This window comes from Dipodomys ordii, unplaced genomic scaffold (genome assembly GCF_000151885.1).
Source record: "Dipodomys ordii isolate 6190 unplaced genomic scaffold, Dord_2.0 Scaffold32, whole genome shotgun sequence".
NCBI classification, from domain to species: domain Eukaryota; kingdom Metazoa; phylum Chordata; class Mammalia; order Rodentia; family Heteromyidae; genus Dipodomys; species Dipodomys ordii.
In genome coordinates, this window is record NW_012267248.1 from 13,113,813 (window position 1) to 13,134,669 (window position 20,857).

At 34.0% G+C, this 20,857-nt stretch overlaps 1 protein-coding gene across 3 annotated transcripts in view; it reads left to right on the forward strand.

The window, feature by feature from the left end:
- Nucleotides 1-20,857, forward strand: part of Epha7 (EPH receptor A7) — a 167,802-nt gene that overhangs the window by 121,922 nt on the left and 25,023 nt on the right. For 2 of the 3 annotated variants that reach the window (XM_013016706.1, XM_013016704.1), the window contains exons 6-7: nucleotides 16,456-16,580; nucleotides 17,972-18,155. In XM_013016706.1, the coding sequence (XP_012872160.1) occupies nucleotides 16,456-16,580; nucleotides 17,972-18,155 (309 nt within the window). The remainder of the gene's footprint in view (nucleotides 1-16,455; nucleotides 16,581-17,971; nucleotides 18,156-20,857) is intronic. The other variant, XM_013016705.1, reaches the window with a different exon arrangement.

The following is a 20,857-nucleotide window of genomic DNA, read 5'->3' on the forward strand; positions in this document are numbered from 1 at the left end:
TCAGTTTCCGAAGTAGCTAGGCTAGCAGGCATGAGCAAAGCTGTTCTTTTTAATTACTGAGGTCACGTTAGTCAACATTGTGTTGCCTAGTAAATGACTTATTGTATGGAAACCTGTGGCTGATTCAGGACTGAACTTCTCTCTGTTCAAATTTTAAAACTGTATGTTTCTACAGGGAGAAGATTACTTGAAAGAATTCTCAATTGCAGTCAAGTGAGGAAAATATATTTTTATCGACTAGCTTGTGAGATTGACAGATGAAGGCTAAGTGGCATCCTAAATACTCCTGAAGATAAGTTAATTGTGTGGGGCAGAATGTTCAAGTGAAGTGCATAATCTTCCTGCACACTGCTGTTGAGAAAGGAGATCAGACATTTCTGGTTTTCTTCCCAAACCGAGTCTTATGTACTCTCATTTCTTTTCCTTTAAGGACAGTACCTTAATTGTAAAAAGAAAAAAAAATAATTTCTCAACCTAGGGTGTGATGTAATTGAAATATAAGCAGAAATCAGCAAAGTTTGCTAGAAACACTGGATTTCTTCTTTTAGGTGCTAAGTATTCCACATGGCCTTACTGATTTCATGCCAGGAACAGGGATGTGATCGCTGTAGTAACAAAGCAGTGTCGCCACATTGTCATCATGAGGGAAAGGCTCTAAGTATCACCTTCACATCCTCCAACTACTGAACAAAAAATAGCAACTATCCATCTGTGGAATACATTATTTTGCATGAGGAAAATAATAACTTTAAATGCCTTGAATTGCTTACAACTAAACAAATTCTTAAAGAAAAGCACATTTTCTTTTTTTAAAAAAAAGTGCATGTAACAAAACTTATCTTGACTTACGGTGATGTTTCACAATTTCTTTTGTGTGAGGGTCGGATGGGGGAGTGTTATACTGGGGGCTTAAATTCAGGGCCTTGGTGTTGGCACTAAGCCTTTTTTGCTTAAAGATATCTCTTGATCACTACAACCATGACTCTAATTCTAGCTTTTTGGTCATTAATTGGTGATAAGAATCCCACAGACTTTCCTGCCAGGGCTGGCTTTGAACCATGATCTTCAGACCTCAGCTTCCTGAAAAAACTAGGATTACAGCATGAGCTGAGCTAACCAGGCCCACTTGTTACAGATTTTTTTTAAAATTTTTCTTTTTTAACTGCAAATATTTCATCCCTGTAGCAACATAGACAGACAATATGTAATAAAGATTGGGCTTTGTTTCTGTAAAACTTTATGAAAGGAAATGGCCAGGCAGATTGAAGAATAGATCATCAACTCCGGTTTTATGTGAAAAAGGTAAAACTGAGGTGTAATCTTCCTTATAGTTATTGAGGAAGATAGCGAAGAGTCTAGTGACAGCAGAGTAGAAGGAGCAGATGAGAAAAAAAGAATTATCAATGTCTATCTCTGGCTGAGAGGTGCTAGAACAGTAGTGGGCTCAGGACATTTTTTTTGTGCTGATTCTTTTGCATTTACTGGTAGTAAAAACACATTTCACTCATTGTAGTTTTTCTTGTTGCTTTTGTATAGTTCAATATTATGTCAACGTCATTTCTATGCACTTTTACTATATCTTAACAACATCATATGTTAAATATATGGTTGTGAGTTTAACAGGAATTTTACCATATATGATATTTTTGTTTGTTTTGTATGTTGTCTCAGGAACAACTGAATTGCAAACTAACTTTTTGAACACAACTTGTTCCTAAATCTGTAGCTCTCTCTACATAGACCTATTCATTATAAGAGCATAAAAATGACTCCCTGGTAGCCAGTGACCATTTTAGAAAGCTCTAGTAATTTCCACTTGCTACTAAAATATCATGTTTCTGTTTAATGCCATACTCTACCAGAGGCATCATATGGGTTTTGGGAAACTAATACAGGTTTCACTTATTCCTGACTTTCAAGGCATTAGTTTATAGTTTATGAAGCACTAACCTTAAAATGTAGGCCATAAAGTTAGGTGAATTATATTTATCATTTCCTTTAAAGTGAATTTCATATTTCTTTCCTCTTTTGCTAATGCTCTTCCCATTTACCCTGCTCTTAATAAACAACCTACATTTGTCTATATGCATATATTAATATTCATAAAATGCAAAACATATCTGTGAAGTTGCAGGTTATAATGTATATAGTAGTATTTTTGTGGAGATACTTACAAAAGGCATTAATGAGTTTACTGAACTACATTATGATACATGTATATGAATATAAGTATTTGTGCATGTGTATTATTACATAATTTTTATGCTTTGTGATATAACATAATTAAATGTTATCTTACAAAGGCTTTAATTTATGTTAAAAATGCTTTAATTTACATTAAAGCACTACTAAAAGGAACTAACCTGTATCAAATATAAGGTAGCATAGTTAATGTACGCATAAAATACAAATTAAGGTTGTGAGGAATTAAAATATATTGCTATGATAATTAATATTAACCACATTGTTCATAAGCTTAGACTAAATTAGCCTTTAAAATTTTTTCACCTAGAGTTATAGTCAACTATGTATGCCATTGCTTTATAGGATCACCAAAGGTTTAGGTTTCCTCAGCACTGTAAGGGGAATCTACTTCAACTTTACTGTTCACATAGCTATTCACTTCCTAAAAGAGGTTTTCCTGAAGGTTCTCCCCCTATGTTAACAATTTTATTTTCACTTTTCCATGCTATGGGCCTGTGAGGTTTAACAGGTACCTTTAAAATAAAAGCATAACATGTAAACTGGGGTTTTACTGATATAGCAAATAAAAACTAATAGAATATTAAAATCTAAGTGCCACCATCTTGAAACCAAGCTACAAACGTTGTTCTTAAACAGCCATAAGTTTACCTGAGCATTTGAAAGATAGGAATTCCTGGATCTGATTTTACATAGGAAAATAAGTATTCTGGAATGGGTCCTGAACATCATTTTTGTGTTTTGTAAAGGTGATGTACAAATGGGATACAGTTACATAAGTCAGGTAATAAGTAAATTTATTTTTGAACAGTACCACCTCTTCCTTAGCTTTCTCCCAGTTTTTTTCTCTCCTTACCCCTCCCCCACAAAATTTAGAGTTCATTTTCAACATAGTGTCTAGTGAGTATCATGGCTGCAGTAGTTCACCCTTTGTCCCATCATTTCTGTGTTCCCACTTACCCTGCCCCAAACAGACCAACTTTTGTACAAGACAAAAAGTACAGGTTTCACTTAAACTACCAATGTAATCATGGTCTTTGCAGAATTGATTATCTTAGCCCAGATGACCGTCAGTGTACAAATGGATCAAGAGTATGTTAGATAGATAGATAGATAGATAGTTAGATAGATAGATAGATAGATAGATAGACAGACAGACAGACAGACATAATAGAATTGTATGCTTCCATCAGAAAGAATAACATTGCCCCATTTACAAGGAAATGGAAAGACTTGGAAAAAATTATGTCAAGCTAAATAAGCCAGACCCAAAGAAACATAGGTTTTGTAGTAATCAGAATATGCCTAAAAATCTACAAGTAAACATATTGGATGGTAAAAGACAAACAATTACACTTAGATACAATAAACTAAACAAGCCTCTAAACATTCACACAGTGAGTTTTTTATTATTAACTGTAAGTAATTGTACAAACAAGTGTGCATTCCTTATACCAGTTTATATTGCAATACCTCTCAATAGATAGCATTCCTTTCATGGTTTTCCTCCTTCCCTCCCAACCTCATCTCCCCAAAGTTGGTACAGGATAATCTAATTTAGGAGGAATAATTCTAGGAATTATTTGCAATATTGAACATACACTTGAGTTTTGCCATCACAATCCTACTTATTAAGTGTGCACTAAAGTTTCCCAATTTTACAGTTAAGAAACAGCAGAGAGAGCTTCAATTTCTTACTCAAGGTAACAGCACAGAATCAGAGGACTCAAGGTATAAACCCCATAGATTAGCTCTTGGATTTAGACCCCTTATATTACTTTTCCTTCAAGGAACGCCAGAGTAACTGCGGACATATCATTAAATGCCATGCTGTAAACATTATCAGCTGAAACTAATTTTGTATTATGTGAAGGATAGGAAGAATGAGTCAAATAATATTTACCTATTGTTTGAGTTCGCTGTAGAGAAAATCAGGAATCCAATTTTGAACTGTATTCTGTAGTAAATAATTGACATAAGGTTTTTATCTTAAAAGATTACAGCTACCATGCCCACATTCATAGCTGGTAACTTTAAATGTATTTTTATACTGGTCAAACATTGAATTGTAGTTTTGCTTTGGCAACAAGGAGGTATTTTGTATGTTTGACCCTAAAATACCTATCTCCCAAGGATTTGCTGGCATTGATTTAGTTTCGTTATGCTGGCAAATTTAGTTTTGCCTTTAAATTGCTTTTGTACCTTCATGTTCTAATGCGTTTCAGAATCACGATCTTTCAGGCAGTTGGAACAGAGAACTGATCGTCTTGCAGTGCAGCAGCTCTTTGTTTATACTATAATCAGTCATGAAAAATTACATGTTGAAGTTCTGAATGAATGGAGCTCTCATCAGAAATCAATAGAAATGTTGTTATCATGATCTTACCTTCTGGGCATTTCAGTGTGACCATGAAGGGTACTTAAGATTAATACTAGACTTCTTTTCAAAAGACACTGCTACTCCACTTGGCAATGTGTGACAGATAAGTAGCTTGCACCAGAATGAAAATGGTCTAGGAAGCTTCAAAGAAAAATATAAATGCTTCTTTAATCAAGAAATCTTGTTAAGGAAAAGAAATCAGCTGAGCAACACCCAGAAGTGCTGGCTAACTTAATGTGCACATGACAGAGGTCTCAGCCCCGGCACTCGCTGGCAGCTGCACTCTGAGAAGCCATCCGGCTATAGATTTCCACTTTGTGTGGCACTGCTCTAGAATATCTTAAATAATAATAACTTTCAGTCCTCATTTCCTTTCCTAAAGTAGTAATGCTGAGTTACTTTTAACAATGAGAAAATTTTGTCTATTCAGATCCTATGACCTTCACCCATCCCCTTCTACCTGAAGAATTAGAACCCTCTGAAATATTTTACTTTCCTTAGAGAAAGAATATTAGCAAAGCACTGTGTAGGAAGTTTCACAGCATTATAATTTATGAGAGAATGAGTCAGGAAAGGACTGTGATTACTGTTAAGGAGGTGGTACCTCTGTATTTGGAAAACCCCACAGATCATACAACTTATAAAATATTACATAAACTTTAAAGATATTCAAGCTTTTGGAAGGGGTAACAATGCTTGATAGGAAATGTACTAATTACCTTACTCATGTAACTGCAATCCTTCTGTACAGTATCTTTACAATAAAAAATGAAAAAAATCCAAGCTTCTGAAATGTATTATTTAAATAATGCCACTGAATAAAGATGTACAGAGTTCTGTTAATCTAAAGGATTTCTAGAAATATATCAAAGAAACTGCTAAGAGTAATTAGTTTAGGGAAAGATGACTATACCATGGAGTCTAGGCAGGAAGGGAGTTTCAGTTTGAAGCCTTATATGTTTTGAGAGTTGCCTTGTCATTTGTATAAGGATGACATGAGAAACAAATGTCTACGTCATTAACTTCTTTGGGTTCTAACTATTTTCTATTTCTATTCAGGAGACTCCTAGGGATCTTTCCATCATTATATCTGTGAAAACTAACATTTTGACATATTGTGAGTTTTAATTCAATAGTCCAGGTATGAATGAATAGTTTTCCTCCTCTGCTCTCAAGAAATACTAGGAGCTAAATTTATTTCAGTGTTGTGGAAGATGGTGGTCCATTTGGACCTCAAAAAAAATGCATTGGCCCCAAATTCTGCCTCTTTTGAGGAAGATATTATTTAATTTATGTAAACCTAAACTTCCTTACAAATGTAATTATGAAAGGATATTTATGTTGTAGGATTTTAATTTTAAAAAATTAAATGAAAATGAAATTACATAGACAGGATCGTATATATCTTCATAGGTGAGAGTCAGATAGGTAGGTAGGTAGGTAGATACATACATACATACATATATGAGGATATGTAAGGAAATTTTGAAAAATACTATAAAAATATTAAAATTAATTCATGAAATTAGAACAATGAGGTCAGTGAAGAACATGTTTTAAGGACAAGGAAGTTTAAGCAGAATGATGGAGGAGCAAGATTGATTGAAGTGGAAATGACATGATAAAACTCTCCTTATGTAATTCTAATTTGTCATTCTTTGAAAAAAATATAAAATCATTAGAAACCTTATAGAAGCATAAGATACCCACAAAAGAAGGTAATTGAATTATTGTCATATTAGTCTTCCAATCATACTACAGAATCATACTAAGAAAAACATCATGGAACTGACACAAATACAGAAATAAAGACCAAATAAATGACCCATAAGTAAATCACACAAATACTACACTCAAAGGAACCGACAATATATACCGGATAAAACACAGACTTTAAACAAATTGATACTAGGAAATCTATGTGCAGTGACAGTACCTTCCTCCCCATGTACAAAAATCAACTCCAAATGGATCAACGATCCCAAAATAAGACTGATACCTTAAAACAAATGTAAAAATATAGAGAAATTTTCTAAGAAGGTGTCATAGGTAATTAATTTCTGAATAAGACTTTCATAGTTCAGCAAATAAAAGCAAGAATGGATGAATGGGACTGCATTAAATTAAAAAGTTTCTGCATGTCAAAAGAAACAAATTAGAATCAAAGAACAACCCACTGAATGGAAGAAAGTTCAATTGACAAAGGATTAAAGTCCACAATATGCAAGGAACTAACAATTCAATGAGAAAGGAACAAATAATTCAATTAACAAATGGGCAAAGGTATTACACAGGCAGTTCTCAGAAGAAGAAACACAAAAATAGCTAATAAACACATGATGAAACATTGAACATCGTGAGCCATAAAGAAAAAAACTAATAAAAACTACACTAAAGTTTCAACTCACCCCAGTCAGAATGGTATCCACCAAGAAAATGTACAATAGCAAATGCTAGTGAGCATGAGGAGAAAGAACTCTCATATACATACATGCTGTGAATAAAAACTAATGCAACCAACAGGCAAATCAGTTGGAAAGAAATGGCAAAAAATAATAATTCATATCATAAAAATTAAGGTGGGAAAGGGTGGGTTGGGAAAAGAGAGTGAATGTTGAAATAGGTGATGTCGATTAAGACCACTGTATTCATTAGCTGCTCTCTTGAGTGGCAGTTCCTTTGTTTACAACTACTTAAAGATAATAGACATATTAGAAAAATAGACCTGCCTTATGACTCTATTATGCCATTCTCAGGCATACATATGATGGAAAGTAACTCAATATATACAAACTATACTTCTATATGTTTATTGGTCTGTCTACAAATAGCCATATTCCAGAATCAGCCAAGGTGCCCAGGATTTTATGCCTAATTACTGACTGTGAAACAAATAATGTTTAATTAAGGTTATGGAGAGGAGAGGAATGGGAACTTTTCTTATGGAACTGAATTTGTTCAAAATTCACCATGTACCTGTATGGAAATATGACAATGAAATCTCTTATATTTCTTCTTTTTTTTTTTTTTTTTTTGGTCGTCTTAGGGCTTGAACTCTGGGCCTGCGCTGTCCCTCAGCTCAAGGCAAGCGCTCTACCACTTGAGACATTACGCCACTTCCGATTTTCTGAGTGGTTTATTGGAGATAAGAGTCTCAGGGGCTTTCCTGCCCCCGCTGGCTTTGAACCATGATCCTCAGATCTCAGCCTCTTGAGTAGTTAGGATTACAGACGTGAGCCACCAGTGCCCAGCTATCTTATATTTCTACTGTACACATAACCTCAAAGGAAAATGAGCTAAAGTGGTAAAATGTACTGACAAAATGTATTCTATTTAAACTAATATATAAATACTATGTTATTTTAAACTAATAAAATTAATTTTACTAATTTAGCTCACTGTCCACAACCACACCCTCATTCCTTTACTCAGTCTCCTACCTTCTTTAATATACATGCCTGAAAAAAAAAAGCCACTTGATGACACTGATTTGGAAAAGAAATGGGAGAGGAGAGAACAGTAGAGAAGTGATTGTGATCAATAATTTTATAGGGATTTATTGGGCCAAAAACTTTCCTATACAACTAAAAGATATGAATGAAAAATAACAAATAAACAAACAAATAAATAAATGTAAATACATGAAAAGAAACATAGTTCAACTATTAATTGAAAAACTAGGGAACATATGGACTCAATCTCCAGGGTTCCTTAACCATTCAGTATTGATTTATAAGGAGGTTACTTTGATACCCCTGTGAATGTGGCTGGTGTGACTAATGTACCTAGTTCTGGACAGCTATCTAATTTATTCCTACCATATTCAAAATTATAATTACCACTATTATGATGATGATTTTTATTATTCTGTGGTTGTGCAAAGAAGTTTCAGTTCCATATGTCAGGTTATAAGTACAGAGTATCTTGATCCATTCCATCTCTTTCATCATTCTCCTCCTTCCCCCCTCCCATCCCTACCGTCAAGTTACATAGTTCAAATTTCACATAATGTATAAGGACTATGATGACTGCATTTCTTCATCATTTTCCCCTCTTTTTGTGTTCCCATCCTCTCTCCTTTCCTGTTCTCTTTTATATTTATACCCTTAATTTCTAAACATGTTGCTGTTTCTGGTGTTTGTTTTTTATTTTAAACAGTTCATTAGTTATTTAGAAGTTACACCTTTGCCTTCCTCTCCTAAGTACATCATCCTTTAGTCAGGTTGTTTGTGTGCATGTACATAAAATCCCGTGTATGTTATAATCTGTGCTTGTATTTAAAATCTAGTTTCCACATATGAGAGAACACATGTATGCCATTTGTCTTTATGCACCTATCTTAGTTTACCTGACAGAAAATTTAAAGTTCTAGCCATTTCCCTGAAATGACACAATCAATTCTAATAAATGAGTAAACTTTCATTGGATTATGTGCCACATTTTTTCATGCATGGATCTGTTTATCTGGATTATTTTTATAACTTGGCAATTGTGAATAGTGCAGCAGTGAACATGGATGTGTGAGCCTCTTTACCATATTATGACTTGTAATATTTCTTTGTTTACATTCTTAAATTTTCTATCAAGATAAACATTTATCAAAAAGATACAAATTAACCCTTTCTCATTTGACATTTTAATCAACCTTTTATCAGAGATTAAAAGCTGTTTTAGGTATATGTTTAGGACCATGGACAATAATAGCTTTCTCTATAACTCTTCCTCCTTTGACACAGAACACAATTGACTGAGACATTTTTTTCTGGGAAATGCTAATTCTCAGTGATTAGTTGAGCACCAAACTGTCGGTTATAGGCTGTCTAATGATAACAGGAAAGGTGACATTATTTTCAGAAAGAGATCTTGTTGGGGCATTTTTATAATCATTGCCTAAAAGTATTAGATGGTCAAATTGTGAAGCAATGGCTTTTTTCCTTCTCTTACATATTTTGGCATCTAAGGCAAAGCGTACTGACACTGCATGACTGGATGAGGCTCCACCCGGGATGCTGTTACATTCACATCTTACCAGTTCAGTAGCATATTCATTTCTTCACAAAACTTTCACATCTGTTTTTAGATCCTATTCAACATGTCATTTCAGGTACTGTTCTTTGAAATTATTCTGAAATGCATTGTAATGCACATCTCATTTATTTTGTTCTGTATTTTATGTTTTAAATAAAACATGATTATTGTCACTGATGTTAAACTGGCAGCAGTGTAAATAATATATTTCTGAAAAAGGATCAACTCATCCTCCACAGAGTTTTTCAAATACTTATTAAAGAATAAAATTTGATGGTTGTTTTAATCACAATCATGCTTCTGGCATGATTTGATGAGTTAACAGGAATCTGTAGCAAATAGATTGTTCATGACTGCTGCATACATAACTTAGTGCATGCACTTTAATACTTATTTTATTTTAAACTTTTATACTTATTGTTCATTCCACATTACTGACCTTTATCTACCCCAAAATGTTTTAGTTTAATAGAATCCTGTTTTAATATTGAATATAGCCTATGTATGAAATTTTTATGTTACATAATACACTCTGCATACTCATATATATTTTTATTTGTCATCTAGATCATTAGTGAAACACTTCCAGGAAAGGGCAAGAAGAGTAAAAGTTACATATCATAAAATATTGTTTTTAATAATTTACCTGCTTTTTATTTCATAAGATTAAAATGAACTCAACACTGATAATGTGTAGCAGCCTAGGTGTCTAGTAAAGACTATTCTGTTATGAGATCTCTATTTGATGTTGGTCTAAAGACATCTGCATTTGTTTTCTCTTTAAAAAAATATTTGCTATATGGATGTGTGTGTGTGTGTGTGTGTGTGTGTGTGTGTGTGTGTGTGTAATAGTAGAGATTGGACCCAAGGCCTCATGCTTGCTAAATAAACATGTTACCATTTGAGCCAGGACTCAACTCCTTTACTTTTAGTTTTTGTGGCTGTTGTTTGTTTGTTCTGCTTGTTTTGTTTTTCAAAGACAAAGTTGCATTGTTTCACAGGGACAACCTTTTGCTGTGATCCTCCGATATCTACCTCCCAGATTGTTAAAATTACAGGCATGTATACTCAAACTCAGCATGATTTTGAAATAGATCTTTTCTTTTATTCAGTCTTTGAGCCTCTTATCTCTGCATTTGGAGTAATTGTCATGACAGGCATGCATCACTATATCTAACCTTTCACTTAAACTGTTTGTAGCATATTAGGTGAATATAAAAATTATTAAAAGGTTTAACCACTTGTTATGCATGATAAAAGATCATTTATTGCCTGTTGACCTGTATTGACTGTTGAACCAGTCCTACATCATTCTATTATTGAAATAAAGAATTTTTTAACTTCATTCATTTTTTAAATTCTGTGAGTATTTAAGTGTAGGTAAAACAATGAATGGTACAAATAAATTTTTACTATAAAACATTGTTTTGAGTCTCAATCAAAATCAAAATTATTTTCATGCCATTTCAAAATAAAATGTGACAGATAACACTATCATTATACATGTAATTATTTGTAATCCATAGAATTCATAAAAGTTTCAATACATCTTTTTTCTTTAATATATGTAAGGTTTCCATAAGATGTGTTCCTCAAATTATACCAATTTATAACAGCACTCATTTTTTTAAGTTTACTATAAAGGTGATTTACAGAGGGGTTACAGTTACATAAGTAAGGTAATGAGTATTTCTTTTTGAACAGTGTTACCCACTCCCTGATTTTCTTCTACTTCCCTCCTCCCTCCCCCCCCCCAAGTTGTAAAATTCATTCCCAACACAGTGTCTAGTGAGTGTCGCTGTTGAATTGGTTCACCCCGTGTCCCACTGTTTCTGATATTTCCCCTTCCCTTCTCGAAGTCAGATAAATTTATATATAAGACAAATTTATATATAAGACAAAGGATACAGAAATCAAAAATCAGTAACAACAGGGAATAAACCCAAGGGGGAAAAAGAAATAACTGCAAACAGTACTATAAAAATCAACTGCATTTCTTGGAGTTCATTTTGATAAGCATCATTTTATATAGTCACATTCACAGAGCTATTAAGCCATTGTGATCCTCTCCTAAGATCATTCTTTGTTCTCACTGTACAATGCTTAGAGTACTGTTTAATTAACCATGCCCAAGTGTAATTATTTATCTTTTACTATACATTGTATTAACTTGTAGATTTATAGACATATTCTAATCATTAAAATTAGAAAAACCATGCTGCCTATGTTCTTTTATGTCTGGCTTACTTTGCTTAATATAATTTTTTTCCAAGGCTTATCATATCCTTTCAAATGGCCCAATGCCATCCTTTCTGATAGAAGCATAAAATTTCATTGTGTATATATACCACATTTTCTTGATCCATTCATCTGCTAAGGGGCATCTGGGTTGATTCTATATTTTAGTTATGGTAAATAATAACAGCACTCATTTATTGTCTCACAGTTCTCTGGGTCAGAAGTCTGGTCACACACCAAGGCCCATATTTATCCTCTTTGGACAGGCTCACCAGGCTGACTGGATTTGTAAGCTGTTCTGTGCATTTTTTTCCCCTGCGTTTTCTTCCTTCCTTCCTTCTTTCCTTCCTTCCTTGTTAGTTTGCTTGTTCATTTATTTTTTTGGCTCTGGGGAAGATGTCCTTCAGTTCCTCATAAAATCAAGGTGTGCGCGGGGCGGTGGTGGCTCATGCCTAGAGATCTGAGGATCAAAACCAATAGAGGCAGGAAAGTCTGTGAGATTCTTATCTCCAATTAACCACTTGAAAACCGGAAATGGCTCTGTGGTTCAAGTGATAGGGCACTTGCCTTGAGCCGAAGAGCCCAGGGACAGCGCCCAGGCCCAAAGTTCAAGCTCCACAACCAACCAAAAGCAAATAAATATTTATAAGGTATTCATTTCCATGCCTGCTTGGTAGGGACTGTATTTGATCCTAAAACTGCCTGTCCATTTTCTAATGTTCCCTTGTAGTGACTCCAGCAAGAGTGGACAAATTCACTTTCTGCTGCATCTCACCGACCCTGACTAGAGATTGTCTCTGTTTTTAAGAGTGCATATAGTTAGATCTACCTCACTGGGCAATATCCAGAATAATCTCTGTAGTTTAAGATCTATACCTTTTATTTGTGAAATTTATGCACTGTCATGTTCCAGAGATTAAGATTTGAACATCTTTGATTTGGAGGTCATTCTACCTCCTATGCTATGTTTTCAGTTTTTCCCCATTTCATGTTTGAAATTTTCCCCATATGTGTAATGACATTAATAATGTTAGGGAAGGAAGATAGAACACATGATTACACTGCATACTGTAATTTAACTAAACCTTATGTAATTGAACGTTAATTGAAAAATGGTTAAGACTACATGTTTTATATGAGTGCTTTTAAGTTCAAAATACCTGCAATATACACTGATTTAAGTTTATGTATAAACTCCATTCTTGTTACTGAATATTTTGGAGACTCCCCAAAAATAACCAGCACAGAGTTTTCTCATTGTCACTATACTTTTACTACAGGGTTTCATCAATTTTATCAGCTCGGTTGCTACACAAGTGAAATTTGCCACCTTAACTTCGGGAACCTCTTCTCAATTTGCTAAGATTATCTTTTTTCATTACCAGAACAGATTCTCATGTGATTAATAATACACATTACACATCTTGGCTTAATTGTTTTTTATAGTTTATTTTTTTCTTGTCCCTCTCCAAATACATTGATGAACCTTCTTGACAAAGTTGGTGCCATGTCCTTTTTCCATTAAAATTAACGATCATACCTGCATATTTTTGGAAACTTAGATAAGAAATTAATTTTTAAACATTCATGAGAAATGCTACTAAAAATATGCTAAGCATGTCCTCTGTATATCTTCCCACATTTTCCAATTCTTGTTGTTGGTTACTATATTGTAGTGTTTCATCTGCTCCAATTGCAAATCAAAATTTTATTTTAATTACTTTAATGATTTCATTTTAATCATTGTTAATGATTAAATAATTTCATTTTGTTTTTATTAGTAAAATATGTATGTATATGTATGTTTATATATATGATAGCAGATAATTGGTTCTTAAGTATAAATATAATTTAGTTATTTATATTTTCATAAATTAATTGTAGGTTGTAATTAATTGAATTCTTGGGTGTAAGAACAAGTATGTATTTAGAAAAAATGTTGAATGTGCATTAATGTAGCAAATAGACTATGACATCTTAACATTGGAAATAATTGTGTTTTGTCATTAATTTACCTCATGGCACATCAATTTTGTTTTCACATACAACTTTTAACTACAAAGTGACCTTTTAAAATCTGATAAGCTTAGAGAATTTCTCTTTATGAACTGTATAATTTGTGAGTTCTATAAATTTCTGCCCAAGATATTGGAGCTCAACAGATAATATAAGCAATTTTCCTGAACCAAATTCTTATATTTGAAGGACATAAAAGAGAGAAAGGTTCTTTATGCCTGTCACACAACTCACTATTCTCAAGGGCCTGGGGTCTGTACTTCTGTCTACAACCCTCTAAATAAATGTGTATCTTAGTACCCTATCAGCAAGGTTTTAAAAGTAAAACAGATGAACCACCACCACAACAAAAAATCAGCAATATAGCCACAGATATGTCTTTATCTTTACAGAAGAAGGAAATAGATTTTATCACAGTGCACTGATAATACTTTGGCATGAATGTCAGTTATATATTTCAGAGGTTTTTTTTTTAATTCACCTTGCTTTTGCACCCCAAATCCTCAGTTTTATTTGTTTTGTTCATTTGCTTTTTTGTTGTTGTTTTGTTTTTGGTAAAAGTTTTTTTTGAGGATGAAATAGTGAATATAATTTTAGTGTGTAGCTTAAAAATCAAATTGTATTTTGTATTCACATCATGCTTTAGATAAGCAGAAAGGAAATGAAGTAGCTTTGTCCTGCATCTCCACTTTCAGTTTGAGAACTCAGGGTATTCTGCCTTCCCTTACTATATGATAGCAACAAAGGAGAGCTCTTTGTTTGACTTACATTGAAAATCATGTCAAGTGTTATGCTCTTAGAAGATGCCTAAAACTTTGCATATAAAACTTCACTCATCCATTTCTTGCTCAGCCATTTTCATGTGGAATATATAAGTTCTAATCCTTTATCATTAGCCACCAGCTTCATTGGCAAATTCAGCATATAGGCATTCTTTGTCTTTTTACCCTATGCTATATTCTAGATTTTGAAGACTATGGCCTAATCAGCTATCCTAGCTATCTCTTTGTATATCACTGTCTGTATGTAAGGTGGACTAATCTTGTTCTGGGGAGAGAGACAGATTACTGGCCAGACAAGTCCTTCACCGCCCACACTCAGGTTTCAAATGTTGTGTTAAAACAGATTTCTTATGAGAAATTTCCTTCACTGAAACAATTCAGAAATACATTTAGTGTGTAAGCACACTCTATTAAGTATTTTAGCTACAAACCCTTCAAGGGAAATTTGTGGCACTTAACCTGCCTAGTTATTCTTTTATTAGTAATCTGGGGGAAAATGGAAATCATAAATCTTCTGTATTCTTTCTTCATAATTGCCAAGCAAGAAAGAAGTGAAAAAGTGTTTTCTAGACATGGATATAAGAAAATATGAAGGAAGAGAAAAAAAATAAAGCCAAAGGGATAAACATCAGAAGCTTGCTTAAATGGCTCTAGCCCTGTATAATTGCTTTGCTGTCAGCAAGAGTATTAACAATTTCGGACATCAGAAAATTAAATTAACAGCCTGAAAATATTTTACAGAATGAGATAGAGCATGATACATGAAACATAACGACCTCGCTGAAACTCAGCCAAGCCAGCAAGCTACTCACTTCCAGAGAGAGGACAACTACTTAATCATCACGGAGCAAATTAGACAGAGCAAATTAGTTTGCTGAATTCCACAGCCTTAGCTACCAAAAAGAAGATAGGCCACTAATTAGAAGGAATGAATTCAAAGTGTGTTATTATCTGTATAAAAAGAGTAGGCAAGATTATAGCTCTGAATCACTTCTACCAAGCTTGAAGGCTAAGTTAGCTGTGTATAAATTACATATATGAAAGTCTATATGCTAGTTTGAATGAGTTGCACATGCTCTTTTATGTTGACTACTAGATATGATTTTTGATACTCTTTGAGAATACACAGACACAAATGTTGACATACAGACATACAAACATAAAAACATTTTTTTCTTTTCTGTTCTGATAATTTCTCTATTATTAAGTAGTGGTTCAGATTGAACATATCAGTTTGTAAGTAGGATGAATCTTGATCAATATCACCCCTTTCATCATTATCCCCCATCTGTCTCCTATTTTCATAAGAGAAACATCGAATATTATGGCTACATTCTACTTCTTTAAAAGTGTGATACCTTTAACTGAAAATTAAATCACTATTTTAAGTGTTTTCTCTTGAATGATATTATATTGTTTTTTTTCTTTTGAAAGTGTATTGCTGTTGGATATGAAATAAATATTTGGACTTAGTTTATCACTGGAGATTAATCTGAAATCATATTTTCTAGTCTTCATTAGCATTCATTTGCTTAATTGTCATTCTCAGCCCCATCATTTCCATTTCTCACTAACTTGAACAATGCTATCTTCTGCTGTTTGCACTTTAATTTAAATTTCTATTAAAGTTTATGAACAGTAATAAGGTCCTGTTTGAATATTCATTAGCTTCTGAATCGTGAGCTATGAAAAGGTGCTTTCTTTTACCTTAATGAAACTGGCACAGCATGGGGCTGATCCGTTGTGACATTTGATTTGAGGCATCCAGTGAATTTTCTCATTGTTTATTGACACGTCTTGTCCAAACAGCTCCCTCGCAAGTGAGCGGCGTGATGAAGGAGAAAGTGCTGCAGAGGAGTGTGGAGCTTTCCTGGCAGGAACCCGAGCATCCCAACGGAGTCATCACCGAATATGAAATCAAGTACTACGAGAAAGTAAGTGCCAAGGGCAACTGAAAGGATCAACAGGGTGCCAAGCATCTCAGGCCACTCTACTGCCCCAGACACTAATGGGGATCATGATGCCATTGATTTGGAGCTACTTCAAAATGTGTCTTTCATTTTAGCCATTCTTAACCTCCCTGCATCTCTGGTTCATCATTACAATGAGGATTTTTGTAGGCTAAGTTGTTGGGTTGTACAAGTCAAAGTGTTCCGTTTATGTGATCTATTCACTTACTCCATTTTGATAGCATAACCAGGGCAGGGCTGTTCCAGTACAGCAAAACCAATCTAGTCTGGTACATTTGGAAAAGAGTAGAACTGTTGGGATCTTTAATGGTTTATCTAATGAATTGTGCTTCAGTGATACTTGGGTTGCCCTGAAATAAATTCATATTTTATAAATAAGAATACTTTATTAAACAAGTATACAGTATCCTCAGACTTCAGAATCAAAAAATGTGATTTTGTCCCTTTAGATCTTTGTGAAATTTATTTTATATGCATTGTACTAATCGTGTCTAAATACCTTCCCTCTTTTCCCTCGGTGTAAGACAGCATAGCAGGAAGTCAAGTGCCCCATCCAAGCCCCTTCTAATGGCCAAGTTTAGAAAGTAGTGATATTGCTGATGCATACATGTAGTTATTTCTGTCTCTTTTTTAGAGACTGGATATAGATACATACATACATACATACATACATACATACATACATACATACATACCTTGTCCATAAGTCATTATCCAGAAAGACCTGGTTCAAAGTTTGTAACATGGAAAATATTAGAGTACTTTCTAGTACAGGAAATATTATGACAGTGATCATAAATGTAAAAGTTACTAGAATTGACTTAACTGAGTCAGCTGGTTTGCTGTCCTGTGAAAACTATTGTAACTACTTAAAATTATCAAATAGAGAAAACCTCTTGGATTGATTCACTTTATACTATGCATTAGTATTAAGTGCTTAAAAAAAGAAATAACATTTTTAAATAAGTAATTTTTACTGTGTAATAATATTTAGGATAAATGTTTATGTAACTACATAACTACACAATTATCTGAAGACCTCTACGAAGCCATAGACTTTTACAGAAGACAATGGATTATGACTAAAAAATTCTTGCCACTCTTCCCTATCCCAACATAGCAAAACCTCACAACATCAATATTATCTAAATAAAGTGTTTCTTTTTGAAATTTATAGAAGAAAAGCAGGTGTTTCACACTGATATTAGAAACAGCTCAACGTTGTAATATTCCACAAGATACAATGCCACCTCAATAGAAATGGTGTGGCAAAACGAAATAAATTGTGAGCATTGGCTACCACATTATTTGTTTGAAACCTATCATTAAATATTCCCTGATGATCTTGTTTCTAGGATCAAAGGGAAAGGACCTACTCTACCTTAAAAACGAAGTCCACCTCTGCCTCCATAAATAACCTGAAACCAGGAACAGTGTATGTCTTCCAGATTCGAGCTTTCACTGCTGCTGGTTATGGAAATTACAGCCCCAGACTTGATGTTGCTACGCTAGAGGAAGCTACAGGTAAAATGTTTGAAGGTAATTACCATCTTTGGTTTGGATTTTTATTCTTGGTAACAATTACTTTTTTATTTTTTTATTTCAGTCTTGATACTTATGATTATTTGCATCAAGATAAATTTTATATCAAAAGACAAATATCTAAACACTGCATGGGTATCTCAGAAAGATCATTAAGGGTAGCAATTATATCTTGTGGTTAATTTTAGTAATGCTAGAACCTTATGATGTCTCTTTAATATATATCAACTACGTTGGTTAGTTTTGAAAGGTGAAGTTAGAAATACAGGTAAGATATACTGGATTTATTTGTTGATGCAACTGATCCAACAATGTTCTCACTCTGTGTCCAACAAAGCTATTTCTTGGAAAACCCCTATACATAATCAGAACCTACACTGGGGTGGACAATGAGAAGACTCATGAACCTGTGTTATAAAGTTTAGGCTACTTGGCCTTTAATGATATTTTTACAATTAGAATTCAGGAAGAACATGAAATTCACATTTCTTTTATCTGGTGCATTTTTAAAAGAAAACTTGTTAGAAGGGTTTTTTTTCTAAGTATACTCAAGCATATAAAATATACATGAAATATAAGAGATGATTAAATGATTACCATCTAATACACCATACAACTCAGCCTATATGTCTGAAGTCCCTTTCTAGTTGTGCTATGATATGTAAAACAAGATTATATAAAATACATCAGATTTTCATATGTAACAAATAAGCAATATATCAGTTCTGAGATGCATATCCCCATTTACTATTACAGTATAAGCTACAAATACCACTTCTTGGGTACCACTGCTGATTGCCATTGAGTGTATGTTTCTGTTTGGGAGGGGTTTTTTGGTTTGGTTGGTTGGTTTTTGTTGGTTGTAAGGGCCTGAACTCTAAGCCTGGGCACTGTCCCTCAGCTCTTCAGCTCAAGGCTGGTGCTTTACCATTTGAGCCACAATGCCACTTTCTGCTTACGTGGTGCTGAGGAATAGAACCCACACAAGCAAGGCAAGCACTCTACCATTGAGCCACCTTCCCAGCCCCTGTTTGAGAGGTTTTTTTTTTGTTTTTGTTTTTAATTTTTCCTGATGTTACTGTTCAGACAAGATACATCTAGCTATGACTTCCTCCTATTCTTGCAGTGAAGTTATAAATAAAAAGTAATAGAAAAATACTATATCGTTTTCTCATCATGCATTTTGAAAGTCTTTGAAACAAATTAAATCAATATAATTCTCCACTTCAGCTTCTCTGGACAATAATTGGAGATCAGAGTCTTGTGGACTCTTCTGCCAAGGATGACTTTGTAATGCGATCCTCAGATCTCATACATCTTAGTAGCTAGGATTGCAAGCATGAGCCACCACAGCCTGGCTTTTGTTGTATATATTTTTTAACAAAGCAGCAATAATATGATACATACTGAAATTAATTTAAAATGTTAAAAATGCACAGTATTATAATATAAATTTATCAATTGAAAAGGTTGTGACATAATTTGGTGTGATAAGCATATGACAAGTACTTTGTATATTATCTTTTTGTTTGTTCCTTGTGTGTACTAGAATTTGAACTCAGGGCCTCAGTTCTCAGTTGGGTTTTTCAGGTCACAGCTGGGATACTATTCCTTGAGCCACATCTCCCCCTTAGGCTTTTTTCCCCCTGGTTAATTGGAGATAAGAGTCTAGAAGAATTGCTGGTTGCTGGTGGTTCACGCCTGTAATCCTAGCTACTCTAATTAACCACCAGAAAACCAAAAATGGTGCTGTGGCTCAAGTGGTAGAGTGCTAGCCTTGAGCTGAAGAGCTGAGGGACTGTGCCCAGGCCCAGAGTTCAAGCCCCACAACCGACAAAAAAAAAAAAAGAAAGAAAAAGAAAGAAAGAGTGTAGCAGATTTGTCTGTCTGGCTTGTCTCCAAATCATAATTCTGAGATCTCATCCTCTTGAGTAGCTAGGATTATAGTCAGAAACCACTGGCACCTGGATCATATTATCATTTTAAATTGATTTTACAAAACCCAAAGTAGTTTTGAAGTTTGCCCATATTTTTATCATCAGAATATCTCTCATTAGAATGTGAAGTTGGTGAATAAAGTAACTAGGCATATATATTTTATTTTCTTGCCAATGTTTTTTATAGTGTTTGGTGCTTAAAAGGCACTTAGAAATAAAGTAACCCTCATTCATGTAGAATAGATTATCACAATAAGTCAAAAAATACTTTGACCTCCAAAATTTGTGTTTTTGTTTGTTTTTTTTCTTATGTATATTTGCCACATCAAAAATTACAACACAAAAATATCACAGAGAACTAAATTGAACTATCACCATGTGGAGATTGTCTTGTCTTGTAGCTTCCGGAAATCCATGAGCACATTGAAGGCAAATGAGAGTATAAAAGGAAAGAAATGTCAACATATCACAGAAAAATCATTTTTGTTTTGTTTTTGTTTTTTTGATCGATCATGGGGCTTGAACTCTGGGCCTGGGCACTATCCCTGCGCTCTTCAGCTCAAGGCAAACGCTCTACCACTTGAGCCACAGTGCCACTTCCGGTTTTCTAGTAGTTTATTGGAGATAAGTCTCACGGAGTTTCCTGCCTGAGCTGGCTTTGAACCACGATCCTCAGATCTCAGCCTCCTGAGTAGCTAGGATTACAGGCGTGAGCCACTAGCACCTGGCTAGAAAAATCATTTTTAACTTGCAGGTTCTATG